Source organism: Siphateles boraxobius, unplaced genomic scaffold (genome assembly GCF_051911475.1).
Source record: "Siphateles boraxobius isolate OS27281-9 unplaced genomic scaffold, OSU_SipBor_1 25, whole genome shotgun sequence".
In the NCBI taxonomy this organism is placed as follows: Eukaryota; Metazoa; Chordata; class Actinopteri; order Cypriniformes; family Leuciscidae; genus Siphateles; species Siphateles boraxobius.
Window position 1 is genome coordinate 37644294 of NW_027508866.1, and position 10437 is coordinate 37654730.

At 38.0% G+C, this 10437-nt stretch overlaps 1 protein-coding gene across 1 annotated transcript; it reads right to left on the reverse strand.

Annotated features, from left to right (window-relative positions):
- Window positions 1-4132: 4132 nt before the first annotated feature.
- npffr1l3 (neuropeptide FF receptor 1 like 3) lies at window positions 4133-9520 on the reverse strand. The gene is made up of 4 exons (XM_077242037.1): window positions 9405-9520; window positions 7442-7790; window positions 5909-6008; window positions 4133-5132 (listed from the first exon to the last, which is right to left on the reverse strand). The coding sequence occupies exons 2-4, from the start codon at window positions 7773-7775 to the stop codon at window positions 4202-4204; spliced, it is 1365 nt and encodes a 454-aa protein (XP_077098152.1). The 5' UTR covers window positions 7776-7790; window positions 9405-9520; the 3' UTR covers window positions 4133-4201.
- Window positions 9521-10437: the final 917 nt, after the last annotated feature.

The window sequence follows — 10437 nt, forward strand, 5'->3', positions numbered from 1 at the left end:
TACATTTTCGGCTCAATTTGCTAAAGAAAATATTTGAAGTCAACATGAAACAGCTCATTTACTTCTGTAATGTGACATATTTGGAGTAGAAACTAACAGGATATACAATGACGACAACAAAAAAGTGGGGCATTGATTTTAAATCAATCGTAATAATCTTGAATCAGAATAACTTTCTCTTGCAGCATCTCTTCTCTGATGATGTGGGCGGAGCAAGCTGTCACTCATTTGAGACCAACCAATAGCAAACCACCACCATCCAATCAATTCCCAAGGACAAAATCAAGCCCCGCCCACATTTGTTCTTTTTCCATAGGCATTTCACTCGGATATACGACACAATATAGGAGAAAACACCAGCGCAACTTCCATTTAATGCCGACTTTAATGAGTTGTGATGTCTATAAATATAATACATTTTTAGCTAACTGTGATTTGTATATATACATTTTTGAAATACATAACTTAGACAGTTTCCTCTGATTACAGATCACTCTAAATTGTAATGTGGACTTGTGCATTTTCTGTAAAGCTGCTTTGAAACAATGTGTATTGTGAAAAGCGCTATTCAAATAAATGTGAATTGAATTGTAAATGACAGTATAAACTCTATAAACACATCTGAGGCTCTGAGGACATTCGACTTTCATATCCAGGTACGTAAACAGAGTAATCCTTCATATTCCAGCATATTCTTTCTGGTCAAGAACACATGCATCTCGATCTCTCATGGGAAATTATGACTCTGAGCCATGAGGAAGACACACAGTGCTGTAATTTGCTGCAGGTGTGTGTAGTTTTCCTGTAATTTTCTCAGAAATTGGTTCCGTTGTCAATAGGTCTTTTGTTTTTCTATAGAGAAAGAGAACAATTCATTTCGCTTCTGAAATGTCAGCTCGCACACATTTCACCCGTAAAGCAAATGAGGAAACGCCTCAGATGATAATTATAATCTGATGCAGAGACAATCGTTTGAACTGTCATTAAGGAATGTCATTTTACTGGGGATGTTGCAATCATGTTCATCTCGTGTGTTAAACTCTTCTATGAGGGGCTGTGTACACGACACAGTTTTCAACTTAAAAAGTAAAAAAATGTATGTGTTTTGGCCGTTCATTTACACGAAAACGGCGTTTTGGGTGCCTGAAAACACAAACTTTTAAAAAAGGGTTTCAAAGTGGACGTTTTTGAAAGCAGTCTCTGTATCCGAAGACGATGACATCATGCACATGCGTATTACGAGTTCAGTCTATAGTGTTTCATCGCCATCTACTGGCCTGGCAGCAGAATACAGCGTTTTTAGTCGGTTTTGCGGATCCGTGAGAATGGGGATCGTTTTGACAATGGTGTCGTCTGTACGTGGAAAGCCGTTTTAAGCATATCGGTGTCGTGTAAACGTACCCTAATTAACACTCAAGATTACACTTAATTTATCAAACACAGAACTGTATTTTTTTTACTATATATAGCTTCACAACACCAGATTACGAACTGAAACACACACTCACATATATATATAATGTGATCACTGACTACTTTTGACAGTACACAACCATTCAAAAATTTGGGGTCCGAAATTAGCAAGAAATTAATATTGTTATTCAGCAAGAACATTAAATTGATCAAAAGTGACAGTAAAGACATTTATATTTTACAAAGGATTCTATTTAAAATAAATGCTGTTCTTTTGAACTTTCTATTCACCAAAGAATCCTGAAAAATAAAGTGTTCACAGTTTCCAACTGTTTTCAACATTGATAATAATCATAAATGTTTCTTGATCATCAAATCATCATATTATAGTGATTTCTGAAGGATCATGTGACACTGAAGACTGGAGTAATGATGCTGAAAATTCAGCTTTGATCACAGGAATAAATTACACTTTACTATATATTCACATAGAAAACAGTAACTTTACATTGTGTAATACATTTTTTTTACTGTATTTTTGATCAAATAAATACAATCTTGAGCAGAAGCGACTTTCAAAGACACTAAAAAAATCCCAAACTTTTGTACAGTACTATTAATAATGTTTTTCCTAAGACAAACACCTGATATTTATCAATGACTGATGCAAATACTGATATCTACTGTCTGATGGTAGCTAAACTGCTGATACATACATTTAATGAAAATATTTACACAAAATTCACACTTATTTTATACAATATTTACTCTATTTCATTCAAAAACGGAGGCTCTCTCTACATCAATCTGGATACATTTAAAAGAAGCGTTTCCATTATAAAACGCTTTCCGTCCACAATAGGGCTGTCAAATAAAATTTGGAATTTCGAATATTCGTTGAATTTTAAAAAACCTGCACATTTGAATGAAAATTGTGTGTTGATGTAGTTCATTACGCTGTGTGTTGAAGCGCGTTTACTCAGTGATGCACGAACACAGTTCTCTTTCATCATCTCGTGTTCGAGATGCATCCGTACCTAAGCAACGCCCCTCAAATTGGCTTGTGGACCCTATAATTTTGGATAATAATCCAATAATAAATAAAAATAAAAATGTATAATAATCGAAGGGAGGCAGCCCCCAGGGGACATCAGAGCTCATTCCACGAGAGGCTTTCCGTGCGTTCACACCGCCGCCCTGCCATCGACGCCGTGGAAAGATTGCTTTGACGTAGATCGAATGCTTGGGCTTTTTTAAAACTTTATTTAAAGGGGCCGCAAAGCAAACAAGCTGTGTACGGCCAATCCGTATAGTTTATGAAACGGTGATGTCATCACACCATGTGTCAGCATTAGTCATACACCGCTGTCGTGTTGGGTTTGTATAGAGAGCGTAAGGTTGTGCGCACGCTCCAAGTCTTCTTCTCCTTGTTTAGTGCATCTGTGGCAGAATTACAGCGCCACATACTGGTCTGGCATGTATACCACATCATTTTCAGTCAGTTTCAGTAGTTTCGTGTGTACGTACGCATATATTTCTTGAGATGACGGCGTGTTTACGAAAAAAAATTTAGGCCGAGGGAAAAAAAAGATCTGATAGGGAAAGCTCCGGCTTCGTGTGGATGTGAGCTAAGTATTGCCTTTAGAATTCAAATATAATTAGAATTTTGCTAATATTTACGAAAGAAATTCAAAATTAGCTTTTCAGCCATTTTGACAGCCCCAGTAAACACAAAAGCTCACAGAGATTGTACCGAGAATAATAATTTTCCTAACCCTCACGCTATTTTTCAGTGTAGACGGAAGGCCAAAACGTAGAGATGCGTTTTCAAATGTATCCGGATTAATGTAGACGTCTACTGCCGTGTCTGTCAATCATTTCATTTATTTATTTATATAGCACATTTATTGCAACAGCTTTTGCCCAAAGTGCTTCACAATCACTAAAAACACAAAAGTAAGAGGAGTACAGATTAAATTAAAAAAGAAAAAGAAACGCACTAAACATAGACAAGGTATTGATCAAACACCCATCATGAAGATGCCCAGGAAGTGTTTAAAAGATGTGCTTTTAACATGGCCTTAAATTTCGGTAGTGACTTTACTGACCCTACAGAAAGAGGGAGATCATTGCAAAGTTTGGGTCCGACACAGGAAAACACTCTTACTGTGCGTTCACACCGCCGCCGGCGAGAGCGTCAAAGTGGCCGGAAGTCATTCACTCGGTTCGGCGGCAACCAATCGCAATGTAGAAGTGCTCCGTTTGAGAGGATTCCAGAGAACGCAGTCCTGTAAACTTTGCTTGCGACCACATTAGTTCCCAAGCAAAATAGAGGAGAGGTTGATCATTTGAATTTGATGAGAAGGCGCGCAACACTATTTATAGGCAAGATGTTCGCGCTAGAACACTTGTTTTTCAGCGAGAATGCAAATTATAATAGCACTTAACCATGAACACAAAAGCCACACCACAAAAATGGCTTTTAATTGGTTTATTTTGTTAGCAAACATGTCACTATAATTGTTAAGTTCTTTCCATCGATCAATTTTCTACAAAAGTAACGATCGACATGCTCGTTTTCTTTAAGGCCCCTTTAAATAAAGCTTTAAAAAAAGACCACGCATTCGATCTACGTCAGAGCATCGAATCTTTCCACGGCGTCGCTGGCAGGGCGAATCTTGCCGCTCTCGCCGGCGGCGGTGTGAACGCACGGTTATGTTTGCATTTTGTTCTGACACTTTTTTACCAGTAGTTGTCAGCCGATTAAACCGATGCATCTGCTGTGTTTTCAAAGCTCCCAGGCATTATTTTTTTTACCTCCTGCTTTCTCAATATCTTGGAAATGGCTTTTTCTTTTAACAGACACGGCACCACTTCCAGCTTCGGCTTTGTCGTCTCCTGAAACGCTCCGATGCTCGAGCTCCAGGCGAACGCATCCGGTAAGATTGCTTTCGGTGAAGATCTGGTTTGTCCGTGTTCCCAAACCAAGTGGTTTTCCGCTAGTATTCAACGGGCTACAACCCTGACTTTCAACTCTGGGCTGTTTAATGCTAAATCGCCTTTTCCTTCGGCTACGGAAACAAGCGTGCTTCTGACACGCGGCTTGAAAGCCTGTCTTAAAGTTCTTGTTGAAGTAGCCGTAGATAATGGGATTGACACTGGAATTGGAGAACGCTAGCCAATGAGAGATAGGGAAAACATAGCTTGTTAGAAGCTCCAGATTGTCCTCGTCTGGACGAGCGTAATCAGTCAGTAGCATTAGCGTCCACAGCGGAAGCCATGATAGCATGAACAGCAAGGCAACCACAATTAGCATCTTTATCACTCGAATCTTGCGTTGAGACGCGGGATATTTCGCCTGGGAAGGAATTTCAGGCTCGGCGCTGGAAAGGACGGTTGTGCCGTACAGTTTTGCCCCGATACGGCCGTACATTAGCATGATTAGCGTGAGGGGAATCACGTATATGTGCACGAACAGGACCGTCGTGTACACCTTCCTCATCTCGGGGTCGGGCCAGGTCTCGTAGCAGGAGTACAGCGGGTACGTGCGGTTGTGGTTGTCACTGTGAACCATGAAATGGTTTTTTTCTTGCTCGACAGTCAACATTAACGCTGAGGGAAACATAATGGTGAGCGCGAGCACCCAGATCGTCCCAATCGACACCTTCGCGACAAAGAGCGTGAGTTTGGGCTTGAACGGGTAAACGATGCAGCGAAACCTGAGTTTCAGATGAGGAGAAAACACATATGCGGGTCATTAACCCAGATGTAATGTTTTCTAGAGCTCAAAATGATTTAAATAAACTAGGGGTGTAACGGTTCAAATTGGTTCATATCGCGGTTTTAGGTTCGCGGTTTCGGTATGTGCTGCGGACTACTGGAATAATCGATTACTTTCAACTAAAAGTAAAGAAAATATGAATAAAATAAACAGTGCTTTTCAGGTTTCTCGTTAGGTCTAACATTATAGTAATCAAATATAAAATAACATTGCATATTTGACTGTATAACGGTACACAAAACTGACGGTTCGGTACAGCAGAGTTGAGAAAACTAAACCTAAAATTGCTTTTTTTTATTAAAAAGTGATTTACTGAACAAATTGTGTCTCTAATAATCAACACTCAAGTAACAAATTGTATGTAAACAGCACATATAAGGCAGTTTTTGTGTTTACTTCTAAATCTAATTATAAAATTATGTGGCGTGTTCGGTACACCATGAGAGTATCGCGATGCGTATCGTGGGTGCTGTGTCGCGGTTTTTCGGTTCGGTTTGAATATCGTTACACCCCTAAAATAAACATGAGCTGTCAATCAATTAAAAAAATTTATTAGATTAATCTATTCAGCACTGCATTTCATGAGGCTAAATTTCAATCAGCTTTAACAATATGCTGATTAGCAGTATGAGCAATACCTGACACAATATCACTGCTCTATTGTTTCCCTTCAATGGTTATTTTATTTAATTTGACTCAATTGTTAACACTTGCCTGTCCACAGCGATAGCAACTAATGTGAAGACTGAAGCACAGACTGACGTTCCTTGTACCAGGCCACTCAGTTTGCATACCGTGTTGCTGAAAGGCCAACCTGACGAAGACAGAAACATAATAAGGTTATATCTAGAAAGATGGATTAATCCGGGTACATTTGAAGTTTGTTTGCACAGAAACAACAAAAATGTTTTAATCTTCTTACTGCACATATCTAAAAATAATAAAAGCTCCCTGAGATGATACAAAGAGACCAAATATCTCATGCTATTGTTCTGGCACAATAATTTTATTGGCAAAATATCCCACTACATACTGGTGCATCTGAGGGATGTGCGAGAGGATTAAAGAGACCATATTCTGCCCTTTTAGAAAGTCTTGTGTTTTTGGTCTCTACTAGAACAGGTTTTCCTGCTTGAATGTTGATTATTTTCCTCATATTCTCCATTGTTGCGGCTCCTCTCTTCCCAGTCTGTCAGTAACGCTCTGTTTACTTCCTGTCTCTATGAAGCCCCTCCTTCTGAAAAGTACACTGTGCTCTGATTGGTCGGCTGGATCTGTGTGTTGTGATTGGTCGAGCACTTCGAGTGTGTTTGGGAAATGTCCCGCCCCTTTCCATAACCGCCAGTTTAACACACTACTAACTAACTCAACCAGGCCCTGCACCTTTATTCTGCATATGAATTATTATAATGAGGAATATTGTGACGTGTTCGTTCCCGGAAGAAACTCAAGATACAATGGAGGCGTTTCAGGAGTTCAGAAACACTGACACTGATATAGAGACCGAGAGCACACCGGGGGGGGGGACAATCCAACCGTCTCCATTGACTCTGTATTGTATTGTGTGAAGCTTCCTCCTTGTAATTTCTAACTTATAACAAAAAACAAAACAATGTCTGAAAGCTGCTGTGTGACGAGGTGTACAGCAAACAGGACAAACACCCAGAAATAAGTGTTTATAAGCTGTCGACCCCAAAAAAACGAGCGTTTAAAGACATAAAAGTGGATAATGGCCAATTGAGACAGAGCAACGCGAGATATTACTCTGAGAACTAACTTAGTTCAAACGACAGAAATATAATATATAAAACTGACATTTGGATATTTGACTTACCAGTGACAATGTTTCTGCACACAAAGTGTATTTTTAGTGCATATTGAGTGTCAGGATCCCACAATTTACCCATTTGTTCCAGCCATTATCCACTTTTGTGTCTTTTAACGCTCGTTTTTTGGGGGGTCGACAGCTTATAAACACTTATTTCTGGGTGTTTGTCTTGTTCGCTGTACACCTGGTCACACAGCAGCTTTCAGACATTGTTTTTTTTTGTTATAAGTCAGAAATGACAAGGAGGAAGCTTCACACAATACAGAGTCAATGGAGACGGTTGGATGGTCCCGCCCCCCCCCTCGCTCTGTCTCATTAGAGTATATCTCCCGCTGGAGGGACTTTTATTATTACGCATTATGCAAATATTGTTTACATTTCAGACACTATATTTTACAATCTCTACGTTAATCTCTCACCTGTGATGAGGTTGTCCACTAACGTCGTGGGAATGCAAAAGATCCCGATCAGTAGGTCGCTGACGGCCAGATTCAGGATGAAGATGTTAGTCACGGTTCTCATGCGCCGGTTCCTCAGGACTATCGCACAGACCAGGCCGTTTCCCATCAGGCACAGCAGGAAGATGAGGAGATACGCCAGCGTGAACAGCGTGGCCGTCGGCAGGGAATGCTGGTAATAAGGAGACCAGATGAAGCCCTCCGTGGTGCTGGAGTTGGTGCTGTTGGTCTCGTTCCGGCAGGAGACGAGATCTGAGATGATGCAGACGGAGCCGGCATCCCATAATCCCTCCATGGATGCACAGAGATCCTGGGAAAACACACACATGAAATGGGAAAAAAAAATCCTTCAGGTTTAGTACTGATGCTAGTGACATTCAGCAAACACATTGAAAACTTAAAAACCAAGTTAACTTTATTGATTGAGCACTTGTTTCCAGCAATAACTTAATAAAACAGTGAATAAGCTATACTTCCACACATAAGAAAAATATCAAGCTTTGGTAAATCATAATTTTGACGTAAATCAACATAATGACATACTACGTCAAAATTATGATGAAAAAGGCGAAATGATGACAAAAAAAAATCATAATTTTGACTTTTAATGTTTTGTATATTTGACTTGTACGAGATCAAGAACAGACATTTGAACTAGTGAAGACATAATTATTGATATCAAAAATAAAGGTTTTTAAATACAAAATAAAGAATTGTATTTCTGATATGTGAAATCTGAAATTTTAACTAGAAAGAAATCAATTCTTGATATCAACAATCGAATTTGAAAAAACAGCCTATGGTCACATTTAATTAGTGGAAATACAATAACGGATATCAAGCATTTTAGTTTTTCCAAGCTGAAATTTCATTCTTTATATCAAGAATTATTATTTCTGACGTCATTGATATTAAGAATTAACATTTTTACTAGTGGAAATGTAATTCCTGACATCAAAAAATGTTATTGTTACTAGTAAAAATCTAATTTCTGATATCAAAAATTATGTCGAATATTGTAGAATATTGAATTGTTGATATCAATAATAGAATAAATAAAAGAGTCAAACAGATTGCCATAAGGACACACAGCTCTGTATCTCAGCAATTATAAGGTTTTGAATCAAAAGTCCAATTATGTTTCTTTTCTCTAGCTGGTTTCAAACAACTAATTCAAAACTGTCTTATATTAGAGTGATTTTTGTGAATTCTGTCCTCTAAACTGAATATGAAGCTTTTGGGCATCAGGTAAACACAATAAATCAAGCTTACGCTATGTAATGGATTCACAGCTTGTGTCCAAAATATTCTTTCTTAAAATTGTATTGATTGTTTTATTGGGGCAAGTTGTCAGATGTGTTCATGTCCTAATTTGTCATTGTACAATTTATCAACTGCAATTTATGTTGTCCTGAACAATAGCTTGATACTTTTCATATGACATTTTCCCAATTTTGCTGTTTCATGAATTGTTTTAAATTTGATATATGTTGTTGTTTTTTCCGCAGGGCAGCAACAGTGGAAATAGCTTTTAGATAGCTTAATAGATTTTAAGGTTCGTATCTACAGAAATTTTAGTACATTCATATGTAGCCTAAGTAAACTCACTCAGAAATAACGTTATTCAACACAGAGAGAGAAAATGTGACAACTTGCCCCAAAGCGCAAATCTCTCATCTATTAGTTCGGTTAAGAATATATTCATGTCTAGGACATGTTTAATATCTTTATATCAAAACAATTTTCCACATTATTCAGCCGTGATGATCGTTTTATTCCGCTCATGATGACAAAAAAAGCGCGATGAAGCTGCAGTGATTCTGACTGAAAGAACTTCACCTCAGGTGTAGGAACTGATCTAAGTAGCTTAAATACTAGATAACATTTTTGTTTTAACGGTTAATGCGAGTCACAAAAGTCTTACCTTTCTGTCCTTCAGCTCAACTGGTGAAATAAAGCCAGTAGTGGAATAATATGAGAATGAAAAGAGCGCGATTATAATGGCGTGTGTCTCTGAATAGCGTCTCTTCAACTCACACCTGTCAACGAGCTACTGATGTCCGATTCACGAACCGGTACTTTTCAATGATTCGTGTGAACCGACTTACAAACCGTGTGTAACTAAATACTGGACTATAACTAAGCCATGACTTGTTTGGGAGAGGTTAATAAAGAGGTAAATCCAATTAAACTCTCAATTATGTAACTTGAAACAAAACAACAACAAAAATCAGTTTTTAAGGGACGCGTGGTTTAAATGAACCATCCAAGCGAGTCGACTCTCTTAAATGATTCACTTTTTCACACATCACTCACAAGTCACGACAATTTTCACATTTGTTAAGATGCTGCAATTAGCCTAATGTGGAGCAATGATTAGACCCGCTGATTAATAATTACTGCCACAGAAATGACTCGCAATAATTACATTAAATAAAGCGTTCATCATGAATGCTAAAAAACAATATAATTAGAGCGTAGCTACATTTAATTTTGTCGAGATATAATTGATTCACACATATTCATAATTAGGTCGACATACCAATTCCTCACAAGAGTTGTAATAATGCATGGGAGGCTAATACATTAACTAAACACTGAAATCTAAGGATAAATCACTTGACTGTATGTAAACATGTGTTCACATTAAAAATACCACACAATGAAAGTTGGATATTATGAGAAAATGCGTGTTGTAAGGTTATAGTTTATTCCCCATAATGCCACCTTCATTAAGTGGATGATTCTTCATCAACACCTGTGAAATATTACAACCTTTGAACATCTCATGATGTCTTATTTGTTTCTTGGAGAATATGCTAATTGAAAAAAAATATATATTTGAGCATGCATGCCAGATGGGGTTTTTTATTGATCCTTCTGGTGTTGTTTAAATTCAACATTTATACTAGAGCTCATGAAGATCAAAAAGAATTGTACATAAGAAACTGTTTTCT